This window comes from Phoca vitulina, unplaced genomic scaffold (genome assembly GCF_004348235.1).
Source record: "Phoca vitulina isolate PV1807 unplaced genomic scaffold, GSC_HSeal_1.0 scaffold60, whole genome shotgun sequence".
NCBI lineage: Eukaryota > Metazoa > Chordata > Mammalia > Carnivora > Phocidae > Phoca > Phoca vitulina.
This window is the reverse complement of record NW_022589763.1, coordinates 111378-124438: the sequence shown is the minus strand read 5'-3', so window position 1 is coordinate 124438 and position 13061 is coordinate 111378. Positions and strand designations below refer to the sequence as shown.

The window sequence follows — 13061 nt, the reverse complement described above, 5'->3', positions numbered from 1 at the left end:
GGACATGGGGACAGTGGGACATGGGGACAGCAAGACACGGGGACAGTGGGACATGGGGAAAGTGGGACATGGTAGAAGGGGAGAGCAGGACATGGGGACAGTGGGACATGGAGACAGCAAGACACAGGGACAGTGGGACACGGGTGTGGCAGGACATGGGGGGAAATGGGGATGGTAGGACACAAAGGGACAGCAGAATACAGGGAGATGGCAAGACACGGAGGACAGCGGGACATGGGGAGGATGGCAGGACATCGGGGGATGGGAGGATGGGGGGAACGGCAGGACACGGCAGGGGGAACAGTGGGACACGGGGTGGGGGATGGTGGGCCTGGCAGGCACGGCAGGGAGGCCAGCAGGATCACGGCCCTGGTCCACGACTCAGAGCAGGCTTCTGGCCACGCTCACCTTGGCGCCCGCCACGTGGCTCCAGCAGCAGGGCCGTCATGCACTCCCAGTTCCGGACCAGGGCGGGCGCTGCCTCCCACAGGCCGTCCACCAGGTACGGGACATGTCTGTGGAACTGATAGGGATGTGCCAGACATGTGAGGTAAGAATGAGAAACGAGGACACGTGATGACACGGGACGGGGAGGACACGGGACAACGACACGGGGCGGGGAGGGCACAGGACGACGACACGGGGCGGGGAGGACACGACCATGACACGGGGCGGGGAGGACACAGGATGACGGCACGGGGTGGGGAGGACACAGCGATGACACGGGGCAGAGAGGACACGGCGATGACACAGGGCGGGGAGGACACGGGATGACGACACGGGGTGGGGAGATCAGGTAATGACACAGGCAGGAAGGGCCCCCTTCCCAACCCTCCCATGTGTGGACACATAAAGACACGAGAACACCAACCCAGAGATGTGACTCCCACGTGCCCATAGCAAGTGTTGTTCACACAGGAACCAAGCCCCTTTCCAGCCCAACACGGGATGCGGGCATGGGACACAGGACATGGCATGGAACATGGGGTGCAGGGCATGGGACACGAGTCCAGGTCCCTCACGTGGCTTGGACATCCTGTCCCCGGACCCCACACGGCCACGCCCTCACCTCGCCCTGCAGGTAGAAGTCGATAAGCGTCTTCATGTTCTGGAGATTTCTATCAAACTCATCAGGGGGCTCTTGACCAAAGAAACCTTCGTGGGGTGGAGGGGCCAGGAGCCTAGGGAGATCAGAGAAAGTGACCCCGACGTCGGCCTGGAGGGGGAACCCTGTGCACCTGGCTGGGCTCCCAGGTCCTGTGGGGCCAGGCCGACCCGCACTCCAGCATGCATGTCTGCACACACTCACCACACAGAGACCTGGGGAGTGGGAATACCAGGAAGCCATGGGGGTGGGACACAGACCACGGAGGAAAGTTCTAGAACTGACTTCTGTCTGTCCGAGCTGTCAGCCCAGGCCAGCACTGGGGAGGGAACCAACCACCAGACTGTCCCCAGTCGCTGCACCTCAAAGCCCCAGAGAAGCCGAGAATGGGGAACTTTACCTGAACGCAGACCCGTTAGTGAGGGCAAGACAGCCAGATGGCCCAGGAGGGGCCCTCAGGAGCAGGGGCTTCAAGGGGCCTCAGGGGCCCTCAGGGGACCCTCAGGGGGCCTCAGGGGCAGGGGCTTCAGGGGCATGAGGCTTCAGGGGACTCAGAGGATCTCAGGGGGCTTCAGGGGACCTCAGGGGCAGGGGGCTTCAGGGGACTCAGAGGATCTCAGCAGGCTTCAGAGGACCTGAGAGGGCCTTAGGGGACCTTCAGGGCCCTCAGGAGACCCTCAGGGGGCCTCAAGGGACCTCAGGGGCAGGGGGCTTCAGGGGCAGGAGGCTTCAGGGGACTCAGAGGATCTCAGGGGGCTTCAGAGGACCTGAGAGGCCTTAGGGGACCTCAGGAGCAGGGGGCTTCATGGGGCCTCAGGGGACCTCAGGGAACTCAAGAGGATCTCAGGGGGCTTCAGGGGACCTCAGGGTCATGGGGCTTCAGGAGACCCCCAGAGGACCTCAGGGTCATGGGGCTTCAGGGGACTCAGAGGATCTCAGGAGGGCCTCAGGGGACCTCAGCGGAACTCAGGGGGCCTCAGGGATCTCAGGGGACCTCAAGGGACCTGAGGAGACTTCAAGGACCCTCAGGGGACCTCAGGAGCAGGGGGCTTCAGGGAGCCTCAGGGGCCCTCAGGAGACCCTCAGGGGGCCTCAGGGGGCCTCAGGGACCTCAGGGGCACGGGGCTTCAGGGGACTCAGAGGATCTCAGGGGACCTCAGGGGACTTCAGGGGCATGGGGCCTCAGGGGACTCAGAGGATCTCAGGGGGCTTCAGAGGACCTCAGAGGGCCTTAGGGGATCTCAGGGGCAGGGGGCCACCACCACCTCCTCAAATCAATCCACATGTGGACATGCCTATAACACAGATCAAGTCAGTCTGCTCCCAGTCACACGCTTACCAGACTCTGGGTCAGCATGTCCTTCCAAGTGGTACTCGTGTCCATCCTGTTCTGTCCCTCAGGGCCCAACACCTGCCGTCCTATACAACCCCCTGGTCATGGGCCCTGCTGTTCTTGGGGGTCCTGGGGCCTCCTCCTGCCCCCCACCCTCCATGTGCACATCTGCAGCTGGTGGGATGTGGGACACGGGACATGGGACCCCACTTCCAACATCACAGTGACATCACAGCCCTGGAGACCCCATCAGGGGCCCCAGGGTGGCCAGGCACCCGCCTTACCTCTTACAGATGAGCTCGCCCGCGGCTGTCGCCATGGGCCTGTAGGCCGCGTACACAAACTGGAACAGGAAGACGTATTCCATGGCGGAGAACACGCCCACGTAGTGCCTGGGGGGAGATACTCGTGAGCCCAGGGCCCCTGCACACGGGGCTTTTCCACACAGAGCTGTGAACACGGGGCTTTGCCACACAGAGCTGTGAACACGGGGCTTTGCCACACGGAGCTGTGTGCACGGGGCTTTGCCACACATGCCCGTCCCCAAGAGTAAACTGAGATTCTTTGTTGGGCCGATGGCCCCAACCTCGGATTCCCCTAGATGTGGCCCCCTCAAATTCCGACCAGTCTGAGCTCACCCAGGGCAGCACACGTCCCAGGATTTGAGCTGAGCCCACATGAGAAGATGCCACGTGAGCTGAGGCCAGGTGAGCAGGATCCCGGGAAGGCCTGCCCTCCACAGGGCCTCCAGGGTTAGAGTTGGTTCCTTCCCCTCTAGCCACCCGTGAGCCCCAAATTAGGGGAAAAGCACTCTGTCCTCTCCCGCGTGTGCACCTGGGGCACCTGTCAGCCCAACCCTGCCCAACCCTCCACCCCCAGGAGCGGTGCTCCTGACTCCAATCAGGTGGCCACGCAGGGGCACACAAGGAGGGGCAGCAGATGTCCACGGGTACCCATGGTGGGAGCGGTAGGGGGATTTGGGTGAGGGACACCACTGACAGCATGTGGGGGGACATCACCAGCGTGACCCTTTGTCCAAATGCATCCACTGTGTCCATGTGTGACAGAGCATCCACATCACAGTGGAGCAATCTGCCAACGTGGCCACGTGGGCATCCCCAAAACCAGCAGAAACCAGGGCAGGTGGCCTACGTGCCACCCTGCCTGGGGTTCGAATGAAGGTGGGAGACCCCCCAAGGACGTGGGGAGGCCCCAGACAAGTGAATGGGACACCTGCATTCACGCTCGGCGCTGCACACGGCAAGGAGCATATCTGGCGGGTCCACGTCAGCCCTGTCCAGGCCTCAAGCCCCAAAGCCACACGGTTCTGCGCCCACCTGGGGACTCAGGCCAAGGTGTGGCCCCAGGACCTGGCGCTTCGCTGCACAAGGCCCACGGGGTGCTGGCAGAGATGTAGCCGCAAGGCATGGGAGCAGGACAGCCAAGAGGACGGGTGTCCCCGCTGGGAGTCAGGCCCGGCGAACACGCACTTCCTCCCCCTTGTGTCATACGGGCCTTCAACAGATTAGACAGGACCCACCACACCGGGCAGGACGATGTGCTGTGCCCGCATGTGAGTCTACGCAGGGAACTCCTCACAGACTCTCCGGAATCACGGGTAAGCTGCGCCCCGCCCCCACTGTGAGCAGTCAGGTTGACACAAGGCTTCAACTGTTGTCACTTCCTTACAAACGTGGGCAGCTGCCGACCTCCGGCCCATCTCAGACCCTCAGCGATGGGAGGGAGCCACTCACGCGCTGGACAGCTTAAGTCAAGGAGCCCGCTCCGCGTGACCCACGGCCACCTGCCACGGTCCAGGCCCATCCGCTCGGCCGCCCATGAGCCTCACCGTGGGCTGCAGCCAGCTGGCAGACACACGTCCTGGGACGTCCCAACCTCTGTCACCCTGAGCCAACGCCCACAACGAGCCTGCTTCTAGATGCGCATGTCCACACCTCTGTCACCCTGAGCCAACACCCACAACGAGCCTGCTTCTAGAGGCGCGTGTCCACACGCCTCCCGGTGGGTCCGTCTCTCCGGAGGGCCCCAACGGACACAGCCGCCACGGGAACACCAGTGAGCAGGACATGCCCCTACCTGGGCCAGCCAGCCTGCACAGGGCAGGAGGCAGAGGCCACAACCCCAGGCTGGAGGGGCCCCCACAGCCAGGCCGACAGCGCCCCTGAAGGACACGGCATCGGCAGGGCACAGATCTCAGACAGGCCGCTCAGAGCCCAGGCATGTGCGACAGAGCGAAGCCGCCTCAGAACGTGGTCTGCGCACAGCGGAGACTCCGCGTGGGCGTGAGACACCCTGTGGCCGCGGCACCACATCCACAGCAACCGTGCGGCCGGGGCCCAAATCCTCCATCTGGTTCTTCCAGCACCTTCTCGCTCCACGTGCGAGCACGCTCCCTCCTGCCACCAACTCCAGGTGCGTCCCGGGGTCCGCTGGGGGTGGCAGCCGGGGGACTATAGGGGGACCTCACCACGGCCCTGCCCAGGTGTCTTGTTCTGTGTCAGGAGCCACACAGGTAAGAGCTTCTCTGTGCTGCTGTCAGGGGGCTCACGGCCCCGAGTGCACCCTGCACTGTGCTCGACAGAGGTGGGCACCAAGGCCCCAGGAGACACACATTCCCGCACCTGGTCCCCAACCCGGGTCGCGGTGCCTGTGTGCACTCTGTCCAGACGGCTCCATTTTATAATATGTCAACTTATCACCCACCCACTGCTCCTGGCTGTGGGCATCGGGCCAGGTGCCAGCAGCACCGGCCACTCACGGGACCACAGCACAGCACGGAGGAAGCCTGGAGCCCGGTCCCCAGCTGCGACAGTGTCCATCTGGGCTGCGCCGGATGCAGAGCCGTGAGAGGCTCCAACGCCCACCTGGGCCCGCTCTGTCCCCAGCATGGGGCAGAGAGATGGCACCAGGGGCAGGTACCCAGCCTCTGGGGTACAAGACGTCCCCACAGCACCCTCCCCGGTGTCTACGCACAGTGGCCGAGCAGGAGGTCGTGTCCCCGTGTCCCCTGTTCCAGTGCTGCCTCACATCGACATAGGACACCTGACTCACTGAGCAAGGAGGCTGCATCCTGCTCGTCGGGGCACATCCAGGGGAACAAGAGCCCTACGTCCCAGCCTAAGTGCTACTGGGACCCAGGAGCTTCCAGAACATTCTGCAGGTCCAGCCGATCATGGCCACCTCCTAACACTAGCCCCTCGGAGCCCCTGACACAGAGCCAGCAGCTGACGGAGAGGCCAGGACCCCAGAGAGAACCCCCAAACCCCTGAGCTCCAGGACCTCTCAGGTGACCCAACGAGCCCCTGCGGTGGATCACGAGCAAGGACGTCGGTGGCAGAGTTCCGAAACCCAGCAGGAGCGCAAGCATACCCGAACACGAGAGCAGACGCTTGGCGTGCCTTACTTAGCCGAACACGCACCTTTGCCCACATGACCACACACCCCCACTGTCTGCCTCCAGCACGCGTGGTGGCTGCACGTGCCCTCCCACCCCAGCCGGTGGACACGCGCACGGGTGTGAGTACTTACACCCAGCGGGCCCGCAGCACGGGCGTGGGGGCCTCAGGCCGGCGAACACGCGCACGTGCGTACTTACAACCTGCGAGCGCGCGGCACGGACACGGGGACCACCAGCCGGCGAGCACGCCGCACGTGCATACTTACAGCCGGTGAGCGCGCGGCACGGGGACCTCCAGCCGGCGAGCACGCCGTACGTGCGTACTTACAGCCGGTGAGCGCGGCACGGACACGGGGACCTCCAGCTGGCGGGCGCGTGGCATGGGCGCGGGGACTTCCAGCGGGGAAGCGCGCCACGGGCACAGGGACCTCCAGCGGGGAAGTGTGCGGCATGGGCACGGGGACCTCCAACCGGCGGGTGCACGGCACGGGCACGGGGACCTCCAGCGGGGAAGCGCGCGGCACAGGCATGGTGACCTCCAGCCGGCGGGCACGCGGCACGGGCACGGGGACCTCCAGCCGGCGGGTGCACGGCACGGGCACGGGGACCTCCAGCGGGGAAGCGCGCGGCACGGGCACGGGGACCTCCGGCGGGGAAGCGCGCGGCACGGGCGCGGCGACTTACTCGGATATGAGCCTCAAGAGCTGCATGCACTCGGACGTGATTTCCGGCTGCCTGTCCTGCGTCATCGACAGGATTCGTTTCTAGGAAGAAAGATCACAAAACGAACAGGCTTCGTTCCAGCACCGTCTGCGTGACACCTGATGCGGCACGGGCGCGGGGACCTCCAGCAGGGAAGGGCACCCCCCAGGGCACTGCGCCCCCCCGCCGCCACACAGGACGGACTGCGCCATCGAGGCACCCCCACGTCAGCAGCCGACTGGCAGCCTGGCACCAATCACCCCCGAGGCCGACGCGCACGACGCCAGCAGCGCCCTCTCCCGCCCCCACCGCACGGCCGGGGCCCTGCGCCCCCCGGACTTACAGCCCCGCCTTTGTTCTCTCCCCGCAGCAGTACCGAGGATGTGGGGCTGGGTCATCCCCTCGAGGGATGGGGCATCCAGCTACGTCATTGGTGTCCTCAGATGGCAGCCCCCCCCCCCACGGGCACTAGCACCCAAGCGTCCCCAGCCTTTCCTAGTGTCCCCAGCTGTCACCGCTGGTGCGGATGGACCATGAGAGGGAAGTGTGCAGAAACGGGAAACAGAAGCCTGGGATCCTCGGGGCTGCAGGGAAGCACTCTGCGGCCGCCTCCACCAGCGCTGCCGGCCGAGCACAGTCGCCCGAAGACCACGGTCCATGTCCCTGCCGGTCTGGGGGTGTGAGCTCCACACACGTGTGCCCATCCAGAGGACAAGCCTACATAGTGCTTCTTTCCTACGAGGGACGGTGGACGACTCTGCACAACCTCTCTCCCCAGAAACGGGCCATGGGTCCCGGCTGGCTGGCACATGGGGTCGGCACCACACCGTCCCCCTCCGTGGGGATTCACCACCACCCCCAGGAGGCCCTCCATGCCCCTGTGGACACTGGGGTGTCTGCCACTGGGCTTTCAACCTCCCCTCACTCCTCTCTACATGTGGACTTTAATTTTGCCAGAGACAGTGGGAATCGCCACGTGGAAGTTGGGACCACAGGGCAGGGCACATGGTCGTCCCCAGAGCCGCCTGACGTGAGACCCCGTCCCCAGAGCTGCCAGATGTGGGACCCCATCCCCAAACGCTGCCACTCATCATCTCACAGGGCTCACAAAACCAGGACCGGGAGCTTCTGCCCCCCTAGACACAACTGCGCCCTGACAGGGCCCAGGGCGTGCTGCCCCCAGCTCGGCCCCTTGCACGGTGCAGTGTTCCAGGGTGCAAGGGTCTGAGAAATGGCGGGAGGTATGGGAGGGCCGCCTGCAACAGCCCCTCACCCTCATGGGCAGGGGCCTCCCTGCACCCCAGGGAAAGGCGCATCCTCAGCTCCCAGACAGTGCAGAGGATTGTGCTCCCGTCTTTCCCTGGTGCCCACTCTTCCTCAGGCATGAAATCACTCTTCCGAGGGTCTCCGCGTCCTGGGAATGCTCCCGGGTCAGGGAAGACTTCTATAAATACATGGGCATGCGTGACTCCTGGCTGTCCGGCCTCACTGGTTTCCTGCTCAATCCCGCTGGGGACCCTGACACGGTCAAGGAACGCTGGGTTCTCCCCCACACCCCCAAGGATGAGATGACCCCCACCGGGTGGCCCCTGCCACACAGGCTGGCCCTCCACGTTCACTGGGCACCTCCGTGGCCCGACCCCTGCTCCCCTCCAGCCACGGGTCCCGGGTTGGAGTCCTCGACTGAGCGAGGGTTGGGAGTCCTCCAGAATGGGCAGCGGGGTCTCGCGACAGCGTCCTGGGTGAAGGCGTGGCCCCCGAACTCAGGAACAAACTGGGTACCAATGCACCATGGACTCCACCCCCGCACAGTCCCGTGCAGCTTACTACCGACCCACAGTCCGGAGCAGCTCCGAACCTCTGCAAGGGGACCCTGGAGACCAACAGCCTCAGCTGCTCCTCCATCAGGTCAGCGGTGCTGACCCTGCCAGCTTCTGCACCACAAGTTCGAGGTCAGCACCCCCACTGGCCCACTGGGGATGTGCACACGCTCCAAGCTCAGCCCTGCACACAGAGCACCCTGCTGCCGGGGTCCACGTCACCCGGCGGGCCGTGAAGCGCGGGCAGCTGGGCCCTGGGCTCGGACACCCAGAGAAGCTTCCAGTTCATCTTCTGCAGGACAACAGCCCCGAGCACCGGGCTGAGACATGGCCAGCACTCTAGGCCAGCCGGCGGCTGCGGGACACGGCCCCACTTCCACACATCCCCCGAGATGCTTGGGTACGTGGACACCGGGCACCGGCCACGGGGGGCACAGCAACGACACACAAAATCTCACTCACCTTGAACTTATAGAAGAAAAGGCCCAACTTCATAGCCGACTCTCTTTTCTCGTAGAGTGCCTTCAGTGCCAGGATGCACTTCATCCGCACACTCGCGTCCTTCGGGACAGAGGAACGGGGTCCAGTTATCACAGAAGGGCAGCCTCCCCACCACACACTCTCGTCAGAAATGCCTCTGTCCGTGACAGCGCAGGTCAGCCCTCAGCCTAAAACGTTCTAGGTGGGACGTGGGGCTTTGCAACCCCCGCACAGTCCTGAAATACGCCTGCTGGGGTCTGAACTGTGCGTCCCAAAGTCACATGTTGAAACCCTTGCCCCCAGGACCTCAGGATGGGGCCGTATTGGGAGGTGGGGTCTTTAAAGAGGGGATTAAGTTGTAAAATGAGGTCACAAGGGTGGGCCTGATCCCATAGGATTGGTGTCCTTACAAGAAGAGGGGATGACGGCACAGATATCCACAGAGACAACCACGTGAGGACACGGGGAGAAGACGGGGTCCACATGCTAAGGAGAGAGGCCTCAGGAGGAACCAGCCTCAGCCCCGCCTGGATCTCAGACTCCCACCCTCGGCCCCGCCTGGATCTCACACTCCCAGCCTCCAGACACATCTCAGACTCCCAGCCTCGGTCCTTCCTGGATCTCAGACTCCCAGCCTCCAGCCCCACCTGGATCTCAGACTCCCAGCCTCGGCCCCTGCTGGATCTCACACTCCCAGCCTCGGCCCCTGCTGGATCTCAGACTCCCAGCCTCGGCCCCTGCTGGATCTCACACTCCCAGCCTCCAGACCCATCTGGATCTCAGACTCCCAGCCTCCAGTCCCCCCTGGATCTCAGACTCCCAGCCTCCAGCCCCACCTGGATCTCACACTCCCAGCCTCCAGACCCATCTGGATCTCACACTCCCAGCCTCCAGTCCCCCCTGGATCTCAGACTCCCAGCCTCCAGCCCCACCTGGATCTCACACTCCCAGCCTCGGAATGCCTGGATCTCAGACTCCAGCCTCGGCCCCTCCTGGATCTCACACTCCCAGCCTCCAGTCCCCCCTGGATCTCAGACTCCCAGCCTCCAGCCCCACCTGGATCTCACACTCCTAGCCTCGGCCCCTCCTGGATCTCAGACGCCCAGCCTCGGCCCTTCCTGGATCTCAGACTCCCAGCCTCGGCTCCTCCTGGATCTCACACTCCCAGCCTCGGCCTGATTGGATCTCACTCCCAGCCTCCAGAACTGGGAGGAATAAATGTGTGTTGTTTGAGCTGCCCCGTCTGGGATGTCTTTTATGGCCACTCAAGCTGACTAATTCAATGCCCACAGCTAAAACAGCCCTGGGCATCCGTATTGTAGTTTTTTTATTTTTCTAAGGCTCCAGGCCCAACACGGTGCTCGAACTCAGGACCCAAAGATCAACAGTCCCACCTTCCACTGAGTGACCCAGCCAGGCGCCCCTGCAAGATTTTTCTTCTAAGCACAGAAAACATGCATTTGTACCCATGGAGTTACCGACGTTTTATCTTCTGAGAGATCTCGTCCAGCATCAGTGTCCTTTGTGTGAGTGAGAACACAGAGGCAGCCTGATTCAGAAAAATATACCCGGGGGGCGCCTAGGTGGCTCAGTCAGTGAAGCATCTGCCTTTGGCTCAGGTCATGATCCCGGAGTCCTGGGATTGAGCCCTTCGCTGGGTTCCCTGCACAGCCTGATTATCCCTCTGCCCCCTGCACCCCGCCCCCCGCTCATGTGTGCGCACACGTTCTCTCTCTCTCTGAAGTAAGTAAAATCCTAAAAAAAAAGAAAAGAAACATGCACCCGGACCACCAAATCCAAAGTGGAGGGCAGGCACGCGACCTCTATACGCCCCACTTCCTTCTCTGCAGAAAACCAAGTGAGTCCCTGAGGGATTGTTTCAGGGAATAAAGAAGCAGAGTCCAAAGCAGGACACAGGCCGAGGGCCAGACACGGGGCACAAGGTGGGGTGAGGCTGCTCAGTGCTGGCCGGCCTGCAGGGGTGCACCGGGCGGCTCCCCGTAGGGAGAGCCGACGTCCTCTGCACTCAGGGCTCAGTCCCTGCAGGGGACATTCCGACAGCCACTCCCGGGCTCTGGAGGGCATCACAGTGCCCTCCCGGAGGTCTGTCACCACGCCCCGGGCAGAGCAGAGCGCAGCAGGGTCGGGACAGGAGGGAAGCCGCCCTCTGCATCCCAGCTCCCCGGGCAGCAGGGAGCATCGCGGCAGCCACCACACGCCCCACATTGCTGGAAGAGCCGCCCTCATCGGACCCCTGCAGGCCCCACATTGGCCACAACTGGTGCCCCGACCGGCCTCCTCCCTCCACACATGGGCTCCCTTGGCCGAGGCCCCAGGAAAGTCTCTATGCTTGTCGTTTGTGCACTAAGCCAGCTGCGCTCCCCCCACAAAGAAAAAGCAAAAAAGTCTGCTCCAGACCAAAGTCTGTGACCCCCAAAATCCATATGTTAAGTCCTAACCCCCCAAGGGGATGGTATGTGGAGGCGGAGCCTCTGGGAGGTGATGGGGTCATAAGGGTCAGGGGTAGGGTGAGATCTGGGGAGCCCCTCGCCCCCTCCTCTGTGTGAGGACCCGGCGAGGAGATGCCCTCCGTGAAGCAGGACAGAGAATCCTCTGCACATCGCGTCTGCCGGCACCTTGGCCTGGGACGTCAGGGCCCAGCTGTGAGAGCAGTGAGCGTGTGCGGATCGCGAGCCCCTGCGGGTGGTGTTCCGCCCCGGGGCCCACACAGCCCACCAAGCAACGGCTCAACGTTCCAGTCCCCCTCCCCTGCCCTGCAGCAAAGAAGCCCCGTCTTCACGGCCCAAGACCGGTCACCACGCATGACCGACGGCTGCCCTGCCGGGCACACCGATCACCGGCAGCACGCCGAAGCAAACGTGCCGTGCGACCTAACGCAGAATAAGCCACCAAGCTGGGAAAACCCACAGACGACGCAGAAACTCGTTTGGGGCCTCACCTGCAACAAGCACACAGAGCAGTGCGTGCACCGCAGAGATCCCTCCCCACACCGGCCCGCCTCCCCCCACACACCTGCCCGTCTCCCCCCGCCGCACACCTGCCCGCCTCCCCCCACACACCGGCCCGCTTCACCCCGCCACACACCTGCCCGCTTCACCCCGCCACACACCTGCCCGCTTCCCCCACGCACACATGCCCACACACCTGCTTCCCCCCACAAGGCAAGAGCCCCAGCTCGGGAGGCCAGAGGAGGAGGAGGACAAAACAGGACCATCAGCTCCAGAAACATGAAACACAGCCGCGGGGTCATCACGGACAATCCTTAGGGCTTCATCATGTTTAGTTCTAACACAGAGAGCATCTATTCAGAAGAACTGACTTTTGCTCATTTACGTCCGTGACAGGAGAAACACCGCCCAACGTCGGCAGCTGCGGGTGTCCCCCCCCACACGTCTGCGCTGCTGGGGATGTGAACGTGCAGGATTCAGAGCTACTGACCCGGAGCAGGCGCGTGCTTAGGATTCCCTGTGTCAGGCAGCCTCAGGACTGTGGGTGTGTCTCCCAGTTTGCGAGCGGGCAGCAGACGGACAGGGTGGACTGGGCGGGCAGCCTAGGACTACAGACAGCCGACCCTGCCCCTGAGTGCAGCACACCATGCCTGCCCCATTATCTAAGCTAGGGACCCGGATGCAAACCCTGTGCCGGGGGGCAGACATGAAGGAGGGCCACGTCCCCATTTCTCCAGGGGACAGGTGAGCCCCTAAAGCCTGAACCCTCTGTCACCCCACAGCGAGGACAGCTACAAAACTGCTGCTTTGTGGAAAACCTCCTTCTCAAAGCTGGACTCATGAAAAACTGTCCGGGAGACATGTGCTCGCTCCGTGAACGAGCCACACAACACAACACACCTGTGGGCCCCCCAGTGGAGGCGGCAGACCAGCAGGGCACACATACCTTGTCGTACAGCATCCAGCCGATGTACTTCAAGTAGTTGTTGTCCAGGAACATGTCCGGATACAGCCTGATCCAGCAGCCGAGCTCCCCCATACAGATCACACGGATGTCCGAGCTGATGTCACTGACAAACGAAGCAAGACTGTCACCCAAGAGCCAGGAAATATCTTCAGCACAGCGGGGTGCACGTGTCAACGCAATGCTGAGTGAGGCTAAGACAGCCTGAGACACAGGGACACGGGGGGAAGACGCACACTGAGGCTCGGTCACGGCCTGAGTCACGGGGAC

At 63.3% G+C, this 13061-nt stretch overlaps 1 protein-coding gene across 6 annotated transcripts in view; it reads right to left on the bottom strand.

The window, feature by feature from the left end:
- LOC116623721 (cohesin subunit SA-2-like) overlaps positions 1-13061 on the bottom strand; it is a 62983-nt gene that overhangs the window by 19321 nt on the left and 30601 nt on the right. For all 6 annotated transcript variants that reach the window (XM_032391104.1, XM_032391105.1, XM_032391103.1 and 3 more), the window contains 6 exons: positions 12774-12897; positions 8841-8939; positions 6541-6620; positions 2723-2830; positions 1070-1181; positions 409-523 (listed from right to left, as the gene is read on the bottom strand). In XM_032391104.1, the coding sequence (XP_032246995.1) occupies positions 409-523; positions 1070-1181; positions 2723-2830; positions 6541-6620; positions 8841-8939; positions 12774-12897 (638 nt within the window). The remainder of the gene's footprint in view (positions 1-408; positions 524-1069; positions 1182-2722; positions 2831-6540; positions 6621-8840; positions 8940-12773; positions 12898-13061) is intronic.